At 51.5% G+C, this 22,276-nt stretch overlaps 1 protein-coding gene across 1 annotated transcript in view; it reads right to left on the bottom strand.

Moving 5' to 3' along the window:
- Positions 1 to 1,826: 1,826 nt before the first annotated feature.
- The window catches only part of LOC120234134 (kinesin-like protein KIF28P), a gene marked incomplete at its 5' end in the record, with an annotated part of 63,020 nt that continues 42,570 nt past the window's right edge, over positions 1,827 to 22,276 (bottom strand). Inside the window, 11 exons of the mRNA XM_039235799.1 lie at positions 1,827 to 2,159; positions 10,076 to 10,266; positions 10,740 to 10,887; positions 11,121 to 11,227; positions 11,680 to 11,846; positions 12,563 to 12,697; positions 13,819 to 14,093; positions 17,181 to 17,288; positions 17,725 to 17,843; positions 18,959 to 19,103; positions 20,456 to 20,579. Coding sequence (XP_039091730.1) covers positions 2,007 to 2,159; positions 10,076 to 10,266; positions 10,740 to 10,887; positions 11,121 to 11,227; positions 11,680 to 11,846; positions 12,563 to 12,697; positions 13,819 to 14,093; positions 17,181 to 17,288; positions 17,725 to 17,843; positions 18,959 to 19,103; positions 20,456 to 20,579 — 1,672 coding nt within the window. The remainder of the gene's footprint in view (positions 2,160 to 10,075; positions 10,267 to 10,739; positions 10,888 to 11,120; positions 11,228 to 11,679; positions 11,847 to 12,562; positions 12,698 to 13,818; positions 14,094 to 17,180; positions 17,289 to 17,724; positions 17,844 to 18,958; positions 19,104 to 20,455; positions 20,580 to 22,276) is intronic.

Raw genomic sequence — 22,276 nt, 5'->3', positions numbered from 1 at the left:
GGGGGGGGGGGGGGGGGGGGGGGGGGGGGGGGGTAGGGCGCGCGCTGCTGCCTTTCTGAAGTTTGTGCTCTGCAGGGAGACGCGTGATAGTGATGGGAACATTCTTGGTGCTGAGCAAGCCTGTGTGCTGCCCGTACAGAGGGGTGCCCGATGTGCAGACGGAGATTCACGGTGGCGTCGTGGGGATCGCCCATCCTCTGCCCGCTGCCCTGTCCTAATCTCTGGGACCCTAAAAAAGTTTTTATCTTCTCCCAAATCAGCAAGGTGTTTGGGAGCAGCAGGCTGGCCACGTGTCACCTGGGTGACACCGAGCCCCCCAGGGCCCCCATTCAGGAGGTCCGCAGGTTGGAGCCCAGGAATGTGGTTTAGATGTGTGTTTGGGACCCCCGAGTGAGGCTGCGTGTTATTACGCGTTCTTTCCAGCCTGGCGCTGTGTGTGGACGCTGGTGTGCACAACCTGCGTGAGCCCCTCCAGCTTGGGCTACAAGTGTGTGTCACCCGGATGATCCTTCACACCCTCAGGGCTCCTCCAGCCGCCCTCGCGCAGAGAGCACACTTCTGCAGTTACCTCTGCAAGCCGTCCGAGAACATCGAGGCTCCTTTTGAAGTGTTAGCCTCCCGGGGCCTCGCCCGCAGGCCTTCCCGGGCTCCCTGCTGCTTTGCAGACCCCGGTCCCTGGGGCCATCACCACGCGGAGCTCCACACTGAGCTTCAAAGTTTCAGGTTATTTTTTAGATGCTGTGCATACGCCAGTGCTGCACTTGAGTTCCTGGCCTCCCCGGTGAGCCACTGGTTCCCAGTATGAAGCAAAGATCACCTGCCCAGGTTCCCCGCTCCCTGGGGAGGCTCCCCTTGGGTGCCCTTGATAGCTGCCCGCCAGTCAGTCTCACCTGCTCGGTCTTCCTAACTTCATGCTTTACAGGGCAAGGGATTGGGATGGTCACGTCTATTCCCTCCGTCCTGGTTTCTTAGCAAATCAGCCCAGCCTCCCCAACACCCCGGCCTGGGACAGCTGTGCCGTGGGCCACGGGGGTCCAGGATGCCACCTGCCAAGTCCCACTGCTCGCTCAGAGGCCTTCACGGGTCTTGCTTATTTAACCTTTAAAACCTCAGAAGGGGGACAATAGCTGTGCCAGACCCATGGTCATGAGTGCAGTGGGCCAGCGTGCTGAGCTTGGTGCCGGGCACATGGAGGTGCCCACGGAGTCTCCGTATCCTGAATGCTGTTACCCGCAGGGCCTCTGGCTCAGGAGGTCTCCCTACAGCCCCTCCACCCCCACCTGGAGGGCCCAGGGCCCGTCAGCCCTTGGCGGTGGACACCCACGCCAGGTCTTTCCGGAACCAGCATCACCTGAGCTTGACTCCCAGCCGGCAGGTCTTCCTGGAGCCTCGACCTGGGCCCCGCGGCCCCGCACCACTCGGGTCCATGGTGCACACCGCACCGTTTTCCGAGAAACTTACAAAGGCAAGATAAGCAGATGTTTTCAGAGCAAGGATTCCAAAGGAGGGGCTGGAAATAACCGTTCGTCTCCAGGTCTGACGGCAAGAAACTCATCACAACAGCTGTGTGTGAACTTCCCAACTGTTTACCCTCAAAATAGCAATGGCAGATGCTTACCAGCTGCGCGGGCATGCGGGGTGCTGGTCTAAGTGCTTTATAGGCCTTTACGTTCTTAGCGCTGTTCTCACGCCTGTGCAACAGGGAGCAGAGGCTGGGGGGCAGCGGGGGCGCCGGCCTCCAACCACGCAGTCGGGACGCGACGGGTGAAAGGGGACCGAGCCCCAGAGGGTCCAGTGGCCTCGCCCAGACCCTCCACCCCCAAGACCATGTGTCTCCCCGCCCACCTTCACCCTGGATGTGGGTTCATTTTTACATGATTTTAAATCAAACTGCAGGACAGAAACGGCGCAAGGAAGGAGCGCGTTGAGCCCACGGCTCTGCTCTGGGGGCCGAGTCCATCAAGCCGCACAGATAAGCCTCTCCCAGGGCCCAGGCTGCGGCCGCGCTACTCGGCGAGCCCCGAACTCGCTCTCTTCTGCTTCACGATGACCGCGACGTCGGCTTTCAGCCTCCGCAGGCCGGACTCCAGCAGGTCTCCGAACTCCTTCAGCCTCTGTGCCTGTTGGTGTACAAACGCTCGAAGCATTTCATCTTCTTCCTGGAAATAAAGGAAGGAGGGGGGGAAAGGTAGCAGACTCAGTGGGGTGCCCCAGAAGTTCTGCCGAAAAGCTGCCCTGAAGGGTGCCGGCGGAGGCGGTAAGTCACCTGCGAGCCCGTCCCGCCCCGGCGCGGCCTCAGGTGCTGCTGCTGGAGACAGGCGCTCGGTAGCCCGGGATGACCCACATCCCCTTAATACTGTGCAAGTTCTGGGGTTTGCAAAGGACCGGGTGGGGGGGTGCGCCCCGGGTAGGGCCGTGCTGCTGGTGGGTCCCCCGCCCCAGGGAAGCAGGCGCAGGGGCGCGGGGGGGGGGGGGCGCCACGACAGAGGGCGGGGGTACCCGGGGGGTGCCCGCGCTCACGAGCTGGGACCAGGCTGAGCGCACTGAGCATCCCTGCAGGTGGCTCCCAGACCAGCAGTGAGATGACTGCTCAAGTACTTAGGCCGTTTTTCCCCATGTGTTTTCCAACCTGTCTTTCTCCTAAAAGTAGTCGTTTATATATTCCGAATACTACTCTGTGATGAAAAATAATACAAGGAGGTGTGGCTTTTTTTTTTCTTTAGCCTTGTTTATAGTGTCTTTCACCTCGTCTGTTTTTCTTTCTTTTCAATTGTGAGACACACACACGCACACACAAGTAGGTGTAATGTGTCAGCTAAGTGAATACCTGCTCAGGACAGACTGAGCTGCCTGAGCCCCTCCTCCTCACACCCTCTCCCTCCCCAGGAAAGACCACTACTAGCCCCACACTGTGACCATCATTTTCCTGCCACCTGGAATGCACCCCTGAATGGTATATTTTGCCCGTGTCCGGACCATTCTCGGAATCCTGCTGGCTGGCGTCTTCTGTTAACGTGACAGTCCGAGCTGACCAGGGGTGCTGGGATTCACTGAGCCGCACGTGGCTAGGGTTCCCAGTACAGAGGGCGCTGTCCTTGAACTCTTCACGGGGTGTCCCGTGTGGGGCTGCTGTGGACAGTGGGGTAAGAGCAGCTGGGGCATATAGCCCGGGTTTCCGCAGAATTTTTCAGCCGGCCCGTCATCTGGACCACAGAGCCGGGAATGATCCGAGTGACTGTTTTCACGGTTCTCTCGAGAATGTGTGTAACCAGAGCCATTGTAGATGCGCAGGAGACAGATTTCGTGCATTCATTGCCTCGCCAGGTGCTTCTCAAACTTCAGTTTAAGGCAGAATGATCTGGAGGGCTTGTTAAAGTGCAGATTCCTGGGCCTCACTCAGGGGTCTGGTTAGGTGGGTCTGGCAGGGGCCCTGGGAATTGTATTCCTGAGACCCCAGATGATTCTGGAGCTGCTAGCAGGGGCCCCTCTCTGAGACCCTCTGCTCCCGGCATCGGGGCTGAGTGCTCTGTAGAGGCGCCAGGCCCCGCGGAGAAGAGTTGAGTCACGGCTTCTAGGGTTGATGCATCTTCCACTCTTGCTCCGTAAGTGAGCAAACACCAGTTTTAAGCGGTTGAACCAATTTAAACTCTTTCCGGCAGTGCATGGGGTTTCTGTTGCTCCATACCGTCATCACCGCTCGGTATTTTTTGACGTTTAAATGTTGCCAGTCTGGTGGGTTTATAATAGTGTTTCACTGTGGCTTCAATCAGTGTTTCACAAACTACTTAAGGGGTGAAGCACTTTTTCATCAATCTATTGGCCTTTTATTTTTTTTTCCTGCTGGGTTATTTTTCCTTTTGATTTGTTTTGTTCTTTACTTTGAATCTTAGTTCGTTGTAGGTTAAATGTGTTATAAATAACCTTTCCCAGCCGCTTTTGGCTTTATTTTTGGTATCTGGGCCAAAGCATACCATTTTAGTGCAGGTCCATCCATCGGTGTTTTTCCTGACAGCTGGGTGTTTCTCCTGTCGTGATGTCCTGCATCAAGGTCACGATCGTCTCTAGGCTTTTACCTTTGGCGGTTGGGTCCTTAGTTGACACCTGAAGTTGATTTCTGGCTACAATCTTAGATAAGACCCCAGTTTCATTTTTCTTTGTATGCATTCTTTTTTTTTTTTAAGTGTATTTATTTATTGTGAGAGAGAAAGAAGGAGGAAGGGAGAGAGAATCACAATTAGGCTCCACACTGTCAGCACAGAGCCCAACGTGGGGCTGGAACCCATCAAACGATGAGGTCATAACTTGAGCAGAAATCAAGAGCCCAACACTTAGCCGACTGAGCCACCCAGGCACCCCCGTGTGTATCCCTAGTTCTAGCAGCAGTTGTAAAACCAATCCTTGTGGCCTTCGCCACAGGCCCTTGGTGGTCACATGTGTCTCTGGTCCTGAGTGAATCTATTTCCAGGCCTTCTCTCCTTTTCCTTTGGTTACCTTATCTGTACTGGGGCTGATACCCTCCTGTCTATTATAATAGCATTAAAATAAGCCTTGGCATTGGTAGGATGAGTCTTCTGTGCTGCGTTTGGGTCTTGGGTATTCCTTGCCTTTGCGATTCCATCTACATGACAGCATTGTCTTGTCAGCTGCCATCTCGTTTGGTCGGGTGACAGTGAATCTTGGGGAGACCTCAAGGGTTGCGGTAGCCAATCTTCCAAACCATGGACACGTGGCACTTTTCACCATTTACTTAGATCTTCTTTAACATCTCCCAAGCAAAGTCTAACGTTTTCTCTATAGAAGTCCATAGCTTTGGGGGAGGGGCAAGATGTCGGAGAAGTAGGGAGCTCGGTGCATTGCACTCACTCCCACATCTCACACGGAAAAGATCTGAAGCCATAGGAAACCTTAGAGAACCCAAGAGATTGGGAGAGAAAGGACGCAGAATCCACTGAGAAAGCCTTCTAACGTGAGTGCGAACTGGGGAAGATAAAATCGGGCCAGGATCGGAGACTGGAGGGACCGGGCGATCCCCCTCTGTGGGGAGTGAGAGGGGGAAAAAGAGAGAGTCTGAAACTACTCAAGATACGGGCCCTGCCAGTCCCTGCCACTGGGAAACAGAAAAACCTCCGCTCAGGGCACAGAAGAATGGCGCGTGACAAATCCCCATGCGCCATCTCATCCCGGAGCACACGCTCACGGGCACCGCTCCTTTGTTCCTTTGTGCTCCCTGCTCGGCTGGATTCCTGGAGGAGCCGTGCGCGCGCTCTGAGCTGGCTGGACATTTAGAGGGAAGGCGAAGGACTTAAAACTGGGAGATTTGCCTACGAGTTCGTGTTTTGGGTGACACAGAGAGACCTGGTTTCCCACTCTCCAGCGGGCCAGACGCGCCCTGCAGACAAACCTCTGCCCATTCTCGCCAGCCTGACCTGTTGATAGATGCAGGAAAAGCATTTGACAAAATACAGCATCCCTTCTTAATAAAGACTCTAGAGAAAGTCGGGATAGAAGGAACCTACTTAAACATAATAAAAGCCATCTATGAGAAGCCCTCAGCTAACATCAACGGGGGAAAAACTGAGAGCTTTCCCCCTGAGATCAGGAACACGACAGGGATGTCCACTCTCACCACTGTTGTTTAACATAGTGATGGAAGTCCTAGCATCAGCCATCAGACAACAAAAGGAAATCAAAGGCATCAGAATTGGCAAAGAAGTTGTCAAACTTTCACTTTTTGCAGACGACATCATACTCTACATGGAAAACCCGACAGACTCCACCAGAAGCCTACTAGAACTGATCCAAGAATTCAGCCAAGTTGCAGGGTACAAAATCAACATACAGAAATCGGTTGCATTTTTATACACCAACAATGAAGCAACAGAAGGAGAAATCAAGAAACTGATCCCATTCACAATTGCACAAAAAACCATAAAGTACCTAGGAATAAACCTAACCAAGGATATAAGAGATCTGTATGATGAAAACTATAGAAAACTTATGAAGGGAATTGAAGAAGACACAAAGAAATGGAAAAACATTCCATGCTTATGGATTGGAAGAATAAATATAGTTACAATGTCATTACTACCCAAAGCAATCTACACATTCAATGCAATTCAAATCAAAATTGCACCAGCATACTTCTAAAAACTAGAACAAACTATCCTAAAATTTGTATGGAACCACAAAAGACCCTGAATAGCCAAAGTAATACTGAAGAATAAAACCAAAACGGGAGGTATCACCATCCCAGACTTTAGCCTCTACTACAAAGCTGTCATCATCAAGACAGTATGGTATTGGCACAAAAACAGACACATAGACCAATGGAACAGAATTGAGAACTCAGAAGTGGACCCAAAAGTATACAGCCAACTAATCTTTGACAAAGCAGGAAAGAATATCCAATGGAAAAAAGACAGCCTTTTTAACAGATGGTGTTGGGAGAACTGGACAGCAACATGCAGAAGAATGAAACTAGATCATTTTCTCACACCATGCACAAAAATCAACTCAAAATGGATAAAGGACCTGAACGTGAGACAGGAAACTATCAACACCCTAGAGGAGAAAGCAGGAAACAACCTCCTTGACCTCCACCGCAGCAACTTCTTACTTGACACATCCCCAAAAGCAAGGGAATCAAGAGCAAAAATAAACTGTTGGGACCTCATCAAGATTAAAAGCTTCTGCACAGCCAAGGAAACAACCCAGAAAATTAATAGGCAACCAACGGAATGGGAAAAGATAGTTGCAAATGACATATCAGATAAAGGGTTAATATCCAGAATCTATAAGGAACTCACCAAACTACACGCCCGAAAAACAAACAACCCAGTGAAGAAATGGGCAGAAGACATGAACAGACACTTCTCCAAAGAGGACATCCAGATGGCCAACAGACACATGAAACGATGCTCAGCATCCCTCCTCATCAGGGAAATACAAATCAAAACCACACTGAGATACCACCTCACGCCAGTCAGAGTGGCTAAAATGAGCAAATCAGAGAACTCTAGATGCTGGCGAGGATGTGGAGAAACGGGCACCCTCCTACACTGTTGGTGGGAATGTAAACTGGTACAGCCCCTCTGGAAAACAGTGTGGAGGTTCCTCAGGAAACTAACAATAGAACTCCCTTATGACCCAGCAATAGCACTGCTAGGAATTTACCCAAGGGATACAGAAATGCTGAGGCATAGGAGCACATGTACCCCAATGTTCATAGCAGCACTCTCCACAATAGCTAAAACATGGAAAGAGCCTAAGTGTCCATCAACAGATGAATGGATCAAGAAGATGTGGTTTATCTATACCATGGAATACTACATGGCAATGAGAAAGAATGAAATCTGGCCATGTGTAGCAACGTGGATGGACCTTGAGGGTGTTATGCTGAGTGAAATAAGTCAGGCAGAGAAGGACAAATATCATATGTTTGCACATATAGGAAGATTAGGAAGAGCTTAACGGAGGACCATCGGGGAGAAGAAGGGGGGAAATAGTTGGGGAGAGGGAGAGAGGCAAACCATGAGGGACTCTTGAATGCTGACAAAAACTGAGGACTGATGGGTGTTGGGGGGGAGGGGGGGATGGGCATGGAGGAGGGCACTTTTGGGGAGGAGCACCGGGTGTTATATGGAAACCAACTTGACAATAAACTATTTGTTAAAAAAAAAAAAAAGTCCATAGCTTTATGGGCTTTTTAACTTAGTTTTTATGTTAGCTATAGGTCTAAGTACTTCATAGATTTGGTGCAATTATAAATGGCATCTTTTATACAAGGAAGTGCTGTTATATTCAAATGCAGTTGATTTATTTTAACGTTTACTTATTTATTTTGAGAGATACAGAGAGAATGCGCGCATGCGCGTGAGCAAACGGGAGGGGCAGAGAGGGAGACAGAGAATCCCAAGCACAGAGCTGACAGCACAGAGCCCATCACGGGCCTCGATCCCACAAACCGTGAGATCATGACCTGAGCCAAAATCAGGAATTGGGCACTTAACCAAGTGAACCACTCAGGAGCCCTTCAGATGCAGTTTTTAAATATTGATTCTCTTGGGACACCTGGGTGACTCAGTTAAGTGTCCAACTTTGGCTCAAGTCATGATCTTGCAGCTCGTGAGTTCAAGCCCCACATCGAGCTCTTCACTAACAGAGCAGAGCCTGCTTGGGATTCTCTCCCTCTCTCTCTGCCCCTCCCGTGCTCTCTCTCTCTCAAAACAAAGCAAAATATATGTATGATTTTCTGTCCAGCAACTTTGTAATTCTATTAGTTAATTCATAAATTCTTCTGGATTTTCAATTTGCATACACATGTCCTCTGGAAATAATAACAGAGGCAGCATGGGGTAGTAGGAAAGAATATAGGCTGTGGAGTGACCTTGCTGAGTTTGGCAGCTGGCCCTGCTACTCACCTAGTTGAGTATACTCACCCAAGTTACTTACCGTGTCTTGTGCCTTAGACCAATCAACTGTAAAATAAGGTTTCTAATAATACTGACCACATCCGGTTGTTGTGAGAGTTGAGTTAGTTAGTACCTGTAAGGCACTTAGTAAATATTGTATAAATATACGCTATTGTTGCTATTATTTTTTCCCCTTTTCAACTTCTATACCTTGTATTTCTTGCTCAAGTACAATGTCACACAGAAGTAAAGTTTGCTAGCATCCCTGACTTCTTTCTGATGTAAAAGGGAAAAAGCATCCAACGATACACCATTAAGGATCATGCTTGCTCTGTGCTTAAGATTGCCTTTATCCTATTAAGGAATGTCCATTTTGTTCCTAATATGCCAAGAGTTTTTATCATGATAAGATGCTGCATTTTATCACCCGCTTTTTCTGAATCTATTGAAGTAATCATGATTTTTCTCTTGTAGTATCTTTTTTATTTTATTTTATTTTGTTTTATTTATTTATGAGAGAGAGAGAGAGAGACAGCATGAGCAGAGGAGGGTCAGAGAGAGAGGGAGATACAGAATCTGAAACAAGCTCCAGGCTCTGAGCTGTCAGCACAGAGCCCAACGCGGCGCTCAAACCCAGGAACTGTGAGATCATGACCTGAGCTGAAACCGACTGAGCCCCCCAGGTGCCCCAATAGTATCATTTTTAAAAGAAATTCTTATTTATTTTAAAAGAGAGTGCAAGCACACGAGCAGGGGAGAGGCAAAGAGAGAATCCCAATCAGGGCTTGAACCCACAAACGCACAAGATCATGAGCTGAGCCAAAATCAAGAGTTGGTTGCTTAACTGCCTGAGCCACCCAGGTGCCCCTCTCCTATAGCATCTTGATGTGATGAATCGTATTTGTTTGGTTTATAACAGTAAGCCAATCCTGCATTTCTGTGATACTGTGTAAATCATAAAGTAAATGAATGTCACTACCTGGAAACATCCAGAAGTACACTTGAATAAAAGAGCAGGAGCAAAGACAGATGCCCAGGAGAGTGGGAGACACACCGTCCAGGCCCCTAGCTGCTCTTTTGTTTGAACACCCCCACTCCCACCCCAAGCTCAAGGAATGCAGTTCTTTCCGGGGCACCTCGGGGGCTCAGTCAATGGGGCATCTGACTTCAGCTCAGGTCATAATCTTGTGGTTCATGAGTTCAGGCCCCATATCCGGCTCTGTGCTAACAGCTTGGGGCCTGGAGCCTGCTTCGGATTCTGTGTCTCTTTCTCTCTCTGCCCCTCCCCTGCTCATGCTCTGTCTCTCTCTGTCTCTGTCTCTCTCAAAAATAAACATTTAAGGGGCGCCTGGATGGCTTAGTCGGTTAAGCGTCCGACTTTCGCTTAGGTCATGATCTCGCGGTTCGTGGGTTCGAGCCCCGCGTCGGGCTCTGTGCTGACTGCCAGCTCAGAGCCTGGAGCCTATTTCAGTCTGTGACTCCCTCTCTCTCTGACCCTCCCCTGTTCACGCTGTCTCTCTCTCTCTCCTAGAAATAAATAAAACATTAAAAAAATAAATAAATAAACATTTAAAAAAATTAAAAAGAAAAAGAAATGCAGTTCTTTCCAAAGCCTAAATTGAGTGGAAGAAGATTCCTTTTCTCCCAGGGATCTGGTTACTTACAGGAGGCTTGTCTTGTCTCAGCCTGAGAAATTGCCCTCTCGCCATGTTCATGCTGTGGTAGAACACCTTCAGGGCTTTGGCAAACTCTCTGTCCGAGCTGGCTGGCCAAGTGTATGTTTGATTCACTCCTCCGGCTTCTGGCAGGCATGCTGCCGTCCAAGTTACTTTCAGGGCATTGGGAAGCTTCTGTGCTAAGATGGGAAGGAGAGAGAACATTTATTGAAACATCTGCCCTTCCAAGTCTCAGTGCACATACTTACTTTGGTGGCAATCTCAAGCACCAGTTGAGACACATCCAAAGAAATCTTACCAGGCAGAAGGGAAAAAAATTCTCCTCTTTTTTTTTTTTATGAAACAAGATACAGATCAGCTCATTAAATACATCTCGGGGCTCAGTCGGTTAAGCGTCCGACCTCAGCTCAGGTCATGATCTCGTGGTTCACGAGTTTGAGCCCCGCGTCAGGCTCTGTGCTGACAGCTCAGAGCCTGGATCCTGCTTCCAATTCTGTGTCTCCCTCTCTCTCGGCCTCTACCCTGCTCTCTCTCTCTCTCTCTCTCTTTCTCTCTCAAAAATAAACATTAAAAATGTAAAAAAAAGGAAATGTATCTCAGGCGTAGGAGTTTGGAGAGAAACTTAACAGCCAAGACTTGCGTAGTCTCTCACCTTGTTGAGTAGAACCGGCCTTCTCAAGAGACTGTTTGAGAAACACGTTTTCCTCTCTCAGGGCTCGGTTAATGTTTCTGAGCAGCTCCGTCTCCTCTTCTAACCTGAGCACCTTCCTGTAGAGTTCTGATACCTGATTTGATGGGGTCTACAAAAAACACGTCAGGTTAGCCTTTTGCGGGATTATCTCCATGCCCTTTGGGACTGGGTGGGGTAGGGGTGAGGGTGTGGTGGGTAGGAGTGAAGGTGTGGCGAGCAGGGCTGCAGCCCCTGGAGAAACATAGGCGTCAATAAGGAAACCATTTAAATGGAAGGAACACCAGTGATCCCTAAGCAGCTGTCGTCTGAGGCGCCCATTTGAAGGTCACATACTGTGCACACCTGGCCTGTATCCATCACAGTGGATATCTTCTTGGTGTCCACCATGATGTGGCCTTCACTTGTGACCATGAGGTCCGGCTGAGAGCAGTTCAGCTGGGCACAGCCTTCTGTAATGCGAGAGGGACACCGTCATGGAAACATCTTCACTGTCCAGCCCCAGTGTTGTGTGAACAGACTTTTTTTAAAAAAATGTTTATTTTTTTAGAGAAAGAGCATCAGCAGGGGAGGGACAGAGAGAGACAGGGAGAGAGAGAGAATCCCAAGCAGGCTCCGCACTGTCAGCACAGAGCCCAGTGTGGGGCTGGAGCTCATGAACCGCAAGATCATGACCTGAGCCGAAGTCAAGAGTCGGACAATTAACCAACTGAGCACCCCAGGCACCCCTAGGTGAAGAGATTTAATCTCCTGTGGACTAGAGCCTAGGGACCCAGGGGAAGATAGCTCTTGGCTATTAAGAACCTGACCCCCTCCCTCCTCCACATCCTCAGCAGCCCTAGATATATTGACGTAATATCTGATTGAAGAATGCATCGTGCAAAAGAGAAAGCAAACATGGTACCTTGAAGACCCCATAAGTCAATAATGAGAGCATTTGTTTGTAAATAATTCAGAAACTCCTGAGATGCATTTAAGACTGTGAATTGGATGGTTTCTTCTATATGGGGATTCACAACTTTCCATACAGGCTTGGTATATAAAGTGCTTGAAAGATCATAAATTCTGTACCTGAGAAAAGAACATAAAACTTAATTTAAAACCAGAAGGGGCACATTTATAAAGGAATGGAGCAGAGGAGTCAAAGAATGATTGCCTGGCTTGGTTACTTGATGCAGGATGACCTGTATTGATTCTCGTGCTGGCTAACCCCAACACCTCCACTGTTTAACACAAGTACCATCACTACCTGGACAATATTAAATGTCTACAACAAAGGAAATGGGTTGTGAGAAATACTTTCTCTCAATGATCTAAAATTATTAATTTTCCATGGGAGGTTGTAGTTTGGTTTTTGTCCCTCGAAGTTTCCTTTTCTTTATGGTTTTATCCCTTACTCTCTTTTAGCCTGACGAAGCCTATCTAGCATTTCTTCCCTATTGTGATAGTCTTTCATTTCCAACTCAAAAGCAAAAAACAAAAACAAAAACCTGAGCCGATTCTACGTAGGTAGTACAGCTTTCCTGGATACTCTATCAGGTAATTAGAATTTCTGACTACTCCTCCAGTCACTTAGGATCAATAAACATTGCATTCGGTCCAGCAACTTAGAAGGATGTGGAGTTTCTATTAGACGGGGAAAGAGTCATTTTGGGGTTGAGCAAGCAGAGAAACTTAAGAAAATTTCGTGATAAACTCGTTTTTCAAACTTGAGGAAGACATTCCCTCCCGCCACAACCCACAAGGGGCTGGGGTGTGCGCGACACGTCCGCGGGGCAGGCCGGTACCCCATCTGAATGCCCCGCTCTGCGTCTTCCTTCAGCCACTTGATGCCAAGGCACCGCACGAGGCCAACCTGGAAATCCATCCTCCTGCCCAGCAACTCCGAAGGGTCGATAACCACATCGTCCTCACCACACGCTCTACAAACAGAGGACAGCATGGGTCACAGGCTAGCCTGGGCCCCAGCAGGTGAGGGTTGTGTCGTCAAAGGGAATGATTGAGACCCCTTAAGAGAGGGCCAGCTTCTCTGAAGAAAAGATGAGTGTTACCAGCTGTGGAATTTGTTCTCTCAAGAGGCATTCAAGGAGCTCACAGCCTCCGGGGAAGAGACCACAGCATAGCCGCTCCATGCGATATGCCAACTAATATGCCAACTAGCGCTGGAGACCCGGCTGGGTTCCCAGTGGGGTGGATGACAGAGCCTCTCGAGGTGTCCCTTTCCTTGGTGAGCTCTTCACAGCCCAGAGTCAACTCCGGGCCTACAAGTTCGTGAACCAGTTTGGACAGCTTTCCAACAAGGGACGCCTCTCACGTCAACCTCACATGGAGCCTAGAAGCTAGGATGCCGCCTTAGTGATTTGCAAGGAGAGAGAAACCCTCCGGCAGCCTAGAAGCCCAAGGTGGCCAAGGGACCAGAGAGTTGTCTAGAGTCCAGCTTCTTCTCTGGGTGCCAGTACCCCGCGGCCCTGAGCTGTTCCCTCTTCAGAAAGACAGGAAGGCCGAGGGGACCTCGCACCCAGACCGGACCCCCACATGCCCTCCTCTTTGCTTAGAACTGCTGAGAGCCCTGGGCTTTTGTGAAAAGGCCGTGGACTGCCCATGGCCTGGGGAGGGAACAGAGAGGGTCCCCAGAGGAGGGCAGAGGGCGGTGTGGCAGAGTTCCGGCGAGGCCCATCCCCACTCAAGGTCGGTGAGCTCGGAATGAGGCCGGGTCAGGGAACAAAGCCACCTCAGTCCCTACCTTGAGGAAAGGGACAGAAAACCGATGGGAGCTTATACCACAGATGGAGCAGGGATGAGCTGGAAAATCAGCTTCCTTCCAGCCCTCGGGCCTCATCGGCAAGATCTGAGATCTTCCAGGCCAGCCAGTTTGGCCGCCCTGGCACAAATCAGATCTAATGAGGCCAAATCATGACTGCATGAGCTCTTCCGGGGACACCAAGCTGACCACCTCGTCCAGGAGAACTCAGGCTTGCTGGGAGTTTTCTGCCAGGACCAGGCTGGGGGGCGGGGGAGGGGAGGGGAGGGAGGAGACACCCACCGTCCCTCCGGGGAGCAGGGAGTCACGTGGATGTGCACCACAGCTGCCACCTCCCCGTCGCAGTTCAAGAACTCCACCTGTTCCTCGAACTTCATGGAGTAGGCAAGCGACTGGAGCCAGACATGGGCTGAGCCCAAGTGGATGACCTCGACAGGGTCCCAGAAGGGGTCGTCTTCCTGGGCTACGTGGCTGTCTTCTCCCTCCAGAAAGCGCTGGTAAAGTTCCTCCATTAGAAATTTCCTATTGATAAACTTGGCTTTTGACCAAATCCACACCTACAAACACAAAGGTGGGTCACCGGGATTGGATTTCACCTGCTCACAGTTCATTCCCATGACTTTTCCCAGCACACTCCCTGAGATGGGCCGGGTTTGGGGCCCCCAGGGCCCCCCAACCCTCTCGTCAAGCCTAGCTACCCTGGGAGTCCACATTCACTCCTGACTCATCGCTCCACCATTTCTTGAGTTGCTGGAGCCCAATAAACTAATAACTTAGATGATGGAGGGGTTAAACAACACCCCGTCCCAGGAGAGACGAAGGTCTGATTCTCAAGGTACACAGAAGAGTGGCCTCGAAGATGTCTGTGTCCCATAACCTGGAACCTGCCAACGGGTCACCTTACATGGAAAAGGGAATTAAGGTTGTAGATGGAATGAAGTTTGCTTATCAGCCGACCTTACAAAGGGGAAATTCTCCTGGGTTACCCTGGTGGTAACCCAGGACCACATGTAATCACATGGACCATAAATGTGGAAGGTTGGGGGAGAAGAGACGGTCAGACGGCAGCTGAAGGGGGGTCAGGGAGAGGCTGTGTGGCTGACGTTTGGAGATGGAGCACGGTGGCCATGAACCCAGGAAAGCAGGGGCTTCTAGAAGCTTCAAGAAACAAGGAAACAGCTTCTCAGGCCCTCAGGAAGCAGAGCTCTGCCGGCACCTCGCTTTTAGTGCAGGGAGGCCTGGGCTGGGCTGTGAGGTGATGATGTGTGGCTCACGCCCCCCGAGAACCTTCTGCTGTCCGACCCTGTGTGAGGGGCAGGGCTGCTGTGAGGACAGAAGCAAAGACTGTGGTGGCCGGGGGAGGAAAGTTACATGGAAAGTTCTGGACCATAAACGGCACATTGGAAGGGGTTACCACGTAAGCCAGCAACCCCTTCTCTGAGCACCTTGAAAAACACACAAGGAACTAACCCATGCGTCCTTCTGTGAGCACTACGTGCCTTCAAAAAAACATTCTCCTCCAGACACTATAACGACTTTGTGCGTTCCTTGTTTGCCTCAAGTAAAGTGAAACACCGCCCTCTTCCCTGAGAGGCCGTGTAAGGACCACGTGTGAACCTGACCTTGGCAGAGCACAGCACAGGCTCCAGGGGGCGGGCTTTTAAAGCCCCGTGGCGGTGAGGGCCCCGAGACGAGGGAATCCACATCCTCAGTCCACTGCATCCTTCCTGCTGGGGACAGAGGGCCCGGGCCCCGGGACCGCTCAGCGGGGCTCTGTGGCACCGGCCGCATCTCTGCCGACCTTCCCGTCCCCGCGGGGCCTCGGGCCGAGCACTCAGACTCCCCGGCCAGAAGCTGTTGCACAGACACCGCTGCGAAGTCAGGGCTGAGACCCTCCCTCTCTCACACGGCCCTGGCTTCTCCTGAATCATCCCCGATGTGTCTCTTGATAGTCACACTAAGTGGCCTGGGTGTGTGTGGGGGGGAGGGGGACAGTTCTTATCTCCTCCCCGGGCGGCCACGAGGGTGCCGTGTGTGTGTGTGTGTGTGTGTGTGTGTGTGTGTGTGTGTGTACACACTGCTGCTGTGTACCCGGCTGTTGTACCACACACACGAAACCTTCTAGGAGGGACCACGGGACAGCCAGCATTTTCGGAAGCCCCCGGGGGAAGGCGAACTTCATCTGCAGAAAGGCCAGGGATACGTTCAGAAGCTAAAAATGGACAGCCTTGGAGATGACCGGTCAGGAAGACTAGTCTTTGCCAGAGAAAACAGTAAAACAGAAACAAAATCACCGTAAAATCAATCAGCGCCCAGTCCCTTAACAGAGGACCCGGTGGGCTGTGTACAGAAGCCGGCCATCGGCTCTCGCACGCCACGTGCCTGACCGTGAGTGTCACACACCGTCTTGCCTCCTGGTTCTGGTGACGGCAGCCTGCGTGTTTGGGTAACCCTTCCGCTCCTCATAGAAAAGGCTGCATGAAATATCTTTTCAATTCGCCGTAAACTATAATCAATGAAATACAGAATAGCATGAAAGCTCCTCAAAACAAGTTCTGACAAGACGGTAGGAGACAGCCATCGCAAACCGCGGCCGGGTGCCTGGCCCCAGAGGCGTGTGGCGTCCTAGGTCACCAAAGCTCCTCTGTCCCGGTGGCCTCTTCCGGAAAACACAAAAGCACAATCACGAGCGTGCACACTGAGGATTCAGCTCCAAAGGCCTCGTGGGGCATGGCACAGAGGTCAAGGTCAACTTCCCAGGGAGCGGGTCTCATGGGAGACCCTCCTGAGTCACCCGCGACCCCTGAAGGCCTCACTGGGGGCGTGAGACGAGCCAGCATCGAGCCTGCTGCTGCGGACTGAATGTCGTGTCCCCCCAGACCCGTATGCGGAACCTGGCCCTCAGGCCGTGGGGGTGGGGGGCTCACGAACGGAATTAGCGCCTTAGGAAAGAGGCCCCCACATACACCCTGGCCCCTGATGCCACGTGAGGACCCAGCGAGAAGGTGTCCCTCTCCGGATACCGGATGTGCCTGTGCCGTGACCTTGGGCTCCCAGCCTCCAGCTGCGGTGCCTGCTGTAGCAACAGGAAGGGACGGACCCATCTGCCCTTCCCCTACCCCCCAACGCCAGGAGACGCCCAGGCGGCCACCTTGGCACCAGCCAGAGGAAGAGATGAAACAGAGGGAGGGCTGCCTGGGGGCCTCAGGCGGTTAAGCGGCCGACCTTGGCTTAGGTCATGATCTCATTGTTCATGAGGTTGAGCCCCGTGTCGGGCTCTGTGCTGACAGCTCAGAGCCTGCTTGGGATCCTCTGTCTCTCTCTGCTCCTCCCCTGCTCACACATGCTCTCTCTCTCTTACTCTCTCTCTCTCTTTCTCAAAAATAAACATTAAAAACAATAATCATAAAAGTAAATGGAGAGTGGTAGTCGGGAGTGATTCCAGGGCCTGGTGCTATGTGGGAGAGAGGCCCAGGAGGGAAACCTGGAGGAGGAGGCTCCCTGTCCCAGAGTCTGTCCCCAGGGCTCAGCTCACACCAGGAACACGTGGAGCCCTTCACTGGGTCTCCACAGGCTGCAGGGGGTCAAGCCAGCCTCTGTCCCCATGAGGCCCCTCAGAAACCCGTCCCTAGCGGCATCCGCACCTCGCGGGTCCTTTGGTTGGTCACCTTCACCATGACCTCCTTCTGTAGCTCGTGGCCCCTGGAGTCTGACGCCACCAAATTCTTCACCTTCAGTTCCATCCTGAGTCCCTGTAAGAGGAGTGCGTCTCCCTGAGCCGCCCTGCCCTGCACGGCCCGGCCGTCCTTGCCACTCTGTTCTCAACCTCACATGCTCCCCAAGTGCAGACGTTGTCTTGCAAGTGTCCTGTGGCACCGAGCGGCTGCCCCCTGCTCGTGTCTTCTCTGTGGCTAGAAGGCTTCAGGGTCCTAGACCCAGAGAAGCCCCTCTGGAGGGCAACCTGGAAGGGTGGCCTGGCAAGCAGGCATTGGCCTGGGGACCTGGCGGCCATGGTGGCCAGGACTGATGAGGCCTGGGTGTTGGCCTGGGGTCTGTCACTGGCTCACTGTGGGGCCCCGGGCCCTCGTAGGTACCGCGAAGCCTGCTGGGGCAGTGGGGGTGACAGCCGTGGAGCCTGTTCTCTGAGTTCCTTCCGGACCTGGCATTACACTGTCTTCCAGCTCTTACCTTCTTCAGCTCTTCACCCATTTGATTGGCTTCTGCCACCAGGGGCATCAGCCTGACGTAGTCCTGGAACACAGCCAGCACGCTGGGGTCCGCTTTCCCGTGGCCGTGGCTCGCAGCCCCTGGAAAGCCCGCGGGGCCCCGGTGACGGCGGGTCACTTGTTCTGGGGGATTTATTTATATGCTTATGTGCTCAGTTATTTGACGGTTCACCAAATGTCTACGTTTGAAAATTACATGGGGTGCCTGGGGGCTCAGTTGAGTGTCTGACTTCAGCTCAGGTCATGATCTCATGGTTCTTGTGTTCGAGCCCCGTGTCGGGCTCTGTGCTGATGGCTCAGAGCCTGGAGCCTGTTCCAATTCTGTGTCTCCCTCTCTCTGCCCCTCCCCTACTCACGCTCTGTCTCTCTTTCTCTCAAAAATGAACAAACATTAAAAAACATTCAAGGTCATAGCAGAGCCTTGTGTAGAGATCCTGATTCCCTAGGAGGATGTAGCAGTGTGCATTCACTCGACTATTGACTGGGGCTTTGACTCTGAGCTGTGAGATGGTGATTTGTAGAAGAGTGGCAAATTAAAATGACTTTTGTCCAGTAGAAGATTATTGCCCCAGAGACCATCAACCAGCTTTGTCTAAGTCAGTCTTATTTCAGGATTCTTCCCTCGTATGCTATACAGTTGACCCTTGCACAATGCTGGGATTAAGGCCCTGACCCCCCCCCCCCAGTAAAAAATCCACTTAATTTTTGATTCCCCCAAAACTTAACTACGAATGGCCTATTGTTGGCCTAAAGACGTACCAATAAACAGTTGATTAATACATATTTTGTATGTTCTATGTATTATATACTTACAATAAAGTAAGCTGGAGAAAAGAAAATGTTACTAAGAAAGTCATAAGAAAGAGAAAATACGTTTACAGGACTGTGCTGTGTTTATAAAACAAAACAAAACAAACTACCACCATGTGTAAGGAGACCCACGCAGTTCAAACCCATGTTGTCTGAGGGTCAACTGTATCTATCACCCACTTCTCCGTTTATTAATGAAATAGTTTAATAAATTAACTCTGACATGTGCTCACTCTACGGAAATCATATTTTTACGTTCTAAACATTTCACTTCAGAACAACAAAAGAGTATTTTCTTAAGGGAAGCAGGAGAGCACACAGTGAAAGCAGTTGCTTTTAGATCAGCACATGGAAAATGCTGGAAGGCAGAGCCCGGGGCTGCTCACCGAGCTTGTCCATGCTCACTCCCTCCGCAGCTGCTCTCTCCAGCTGGAAGAAGTCATAGTCAAACCTGGTCAAGTCTTCACTGCCTCGCTCTGAAGGAAGCCCGATGTAGAGGTAGGCGCTGTTGGATCCCAAGATAATGCGATCCTGGGGAGGAGACCGGTGGTCAGGGGAGCAGGCCGCCCTCACACGACTCTGAGCAGAGGTGCGGGGTCAGTTTGCTCCAGGGGTGGCCAAGGCCCCGTGGCCAGCCCAGCTGTGTTAAATCACAAAACCTGCGTGAGTTCCCCAGAGAGTCAAGGGACCCACGAATGCGGAGGAAGAGATTCGCATTTTGCTTTTGTGTGCATGCTTTCGTTTATTTCTTCTTTTATCCTACACGGAGCTCCGACTCCCCATCGGCCACTGGGAATCCCAGTGGGGACCAAACAGACCTATTCGTCTCTAGGACTTTATAGGCAGACAGTGTCATAGTCTGACAGAGATGCTTGAATGAAATGGGGGTGCTTCCTCAGAAGGTACAACACGGGCGCCTCATTTGCACCGGGGATCAGAGTGGTCCTCTCCCAAGGTGCGCTACTTAAGGCTCCAAGGGTGGTAAGTTTCAGCAAGGCAGAGAGGGCTGCTGCCATCAGAGCCTGGGATGTTTCCAACAATGGGAGCAGGTCCATGTGACCTTTGGCAGTGAGGCTGCAGGTGGCAGGGAGATGGTGCTCCTCACACAGGGTCCTGAAAGGGTGGTCACTGAGGATTTCCAGGAGGGCGTGGTTTAATCCAACTAGCTTGTCTAGAATGCTCTCTGTGGCTACAGTGTGAAGATGGGTTGAAGAGGGGCTTGGGCAGCAGGGAGGCTGGTGGGGGCTCCTGTGGTCCATGGGGACCGAGGCTGGGGTGTGTGGGGGAGATGGAGAGCCTAGTGTTTGCGAGGTGCTGTGTGGTCCCTCCCAATGGCACATCTTTTAAGAAGTCTAGGATATCCTAAAAGCTTGGGGCTGGAAAGAATCTTGGTGAACTTCTAGTTCACTCGTTTTTGTTTTGTTAAGTCCTGATGGGGTACTTAATGGTACCTTAATGGTGGCTCAGTTAAGGGTCCTACTCTTGATCTCAATCAGGTCATGGTCTCTCGGCTTGTGGGTTTGAGCCCCACGTCGGGCTCTGTGCTGACAGCCCAGACCCTCCTTGGGATTCTCTCTTTCCCTCTCTCTCTGCCCCTTCCCTACTCATTCTCTCTCTCTCAAAATATATAAATTTAAAAACATTTATAGATGAATTCCCGAGAGGTGAAGTGACTTGCTCAAGTACACGCGACAAGTTAATATCAGATCTCCCGACCCAAAGCTGTGACCATGTCTATTGTAGCAGGGGGACATGGGGTGGCTGGCACCCTGTCCTGCCCAGCACTTGCCACAGTGTGGAGGCCTGGGGCACCTCCCGAGGACCCCTTCTCCTAGCTCTCTGGTGGGACTGAGGAAATTCTGCGGCTAGGCAGGAAAGCTTACCAAGTGCTGCAGTTTCGTCTTGGTCATGACGGGCACCCCGTTAACAACAACCTTGCATTTGCCATGCGGTGTGACCGTCACCTTCCCATCCAAATTCGTGAAGGAAGCGTGTTTATCTGAAATTCTAAAAAGACAAGAGGTCATCTAATTAACCCGGATAATTATGACTTCAGCGCCCACGGTTTTGGTTGTTCCCCACTCGCACGTGTAAGACCTACGGATGCCGCAGGGTGGCCGGAAGAGGCTCAAGGGGGTCGCAGCAGAGAGGAAGCCGGAGAAGGACAGCAAAGCGATTCTTTTAGTAACACAAACAGCACCCAGTGAGGCCAACCGCTGCAAGGAGCCCGCAGAGGCAGGGTGACCGCTGGGGTCCTCCAAAACTCACGGGCCGCGGAACCAAGAAGTGGGGAAATGGAAAGATGCTTCAGAGGGTGCTGGGGCAGGTGGCCAGTACTGACTGATAAGAGTCTACATGCCATAGAGAAGGTTAGATCAGTTTCTGGGTATCTGTGATACAAAGGCAGACTTTATATGCTAAAGACTTAGAGGTAGATGTCAGAGGTGTCAGATGGATAGCCCCCTAGACATTATCCATGTGCCCTGAATGACCAGCTTCCTAACTGTTCTAGAATGTTCTTAGACTCCTTGGCTGCATTGGAATACTCTGGGTGCTGAGACACTTGTCCATCTATATCCCTTGTGTGCATGGGGCCCAGGGATGCAGTGGGAGAGGCTTTACCCTCAGCTCATCTGGAGTTTGGCCGTCTACAGGTCCCCACAGGAAGTGGTCTAGAAAGGGAGATGGGGGGAATTCCCAGGAAGAGTCGGGGAAGGGGCCCAGAGGCTGGAGGTGCAGGGCGAAGCCATGTCAGCTGGCCCCCGGTCAGCACAGGCCTCCTCCCCTCTGCTTTGGCTCAGGACGGCTGCGGTACATCAAGGGGGCTGGTCGGCTAGGTCTCTGTGGAGGTGATTGAGCCTACTGGCTGGAAATCTGTGGGCAGTCAGGGCACCTCGGAACTGGGAAGAGGAACAGAGAGGTCACGGAGGTAGGAGTTCATGAGAACCCTCAGGGTTCCACAGGGCCTCCTCCCACAGACAGGGTCACACCAAAGGCTGGGCTTTCCCTTCATCCAGTTGGCAAGGGCTCTGAGCACAGAGATCTGAGGATCCTATCACTTTTGGTGGTAAGACCACGAAGGACGTGGCCACTCGTGGAGGGCTCTCCCTCCACTCTCTTCATCTGTTGGCCTCGTCCACCTGTGGCTCCTTGTGCAGAATCACTGTACAGGGTCTAGCAACGGGCCTTCCCTCCTCTGACCTCAGAGCCCAGGAAGCAAAGCGAGTGTGGTGGGAAGGATTTCCATGGGAGCATGAAAGACCTTTCTTCCAGAAGCCTTGCAGTGGGTTCCTGAGGGCGGGTCTGAGAATTTGTCCTGGCTTGTCCTTCAGGGTTTGTGGCCCCACCCAGTGACGCCCAAATGTTGAGCACCGCCTGTGGAGTGAGTGGTCACAATTCTGGGACACAGATGATTCACACGTCAACTTACCCCAAACCTTGAAGAAGGATGGCATTGGAAGCGGCCCGGCCAGCATCACATGAACCTCAGAAAGAAATGGGATAATTTCTTTTCAAAATTTGTCAGGATTTGACCTTACCAAGTGAATTTGTCTGATGCTTGTGAAGGCCATTTGCTCTCCGAGAGGATGTTTAGTCATAAGTACCTGGACGCCACCCCATGTTACAGATCATTGTTTTACTTTCTGCCCCTTAGGGGGATTCCTAACTTTTTAGAAGTTCCACCTTATTGGTAGGAATTCTGG

This window comes from Hyaena hyaena, unplaced genomic scaffold (assembly GCF_003009895.1).
Source record: "Hyaena hyaena isolate Hyena2069 unplaced genomic scaffold, ASM300989v1 scaffold_103, whole genome shotgun sequence".
Taxonomy (NCBI): domain Eukaryota; kingdom Metazoa; phylum Chordata; class Mammalia; order Carnivora; family Hyaenidae; genus Hyaena; species Hyaena hyaena.
The sequence above is the reverse complement of the archived record's forward strand: the minus strand, read 5'-3'. Positions and strand labels throughout refer to the sequence as shown.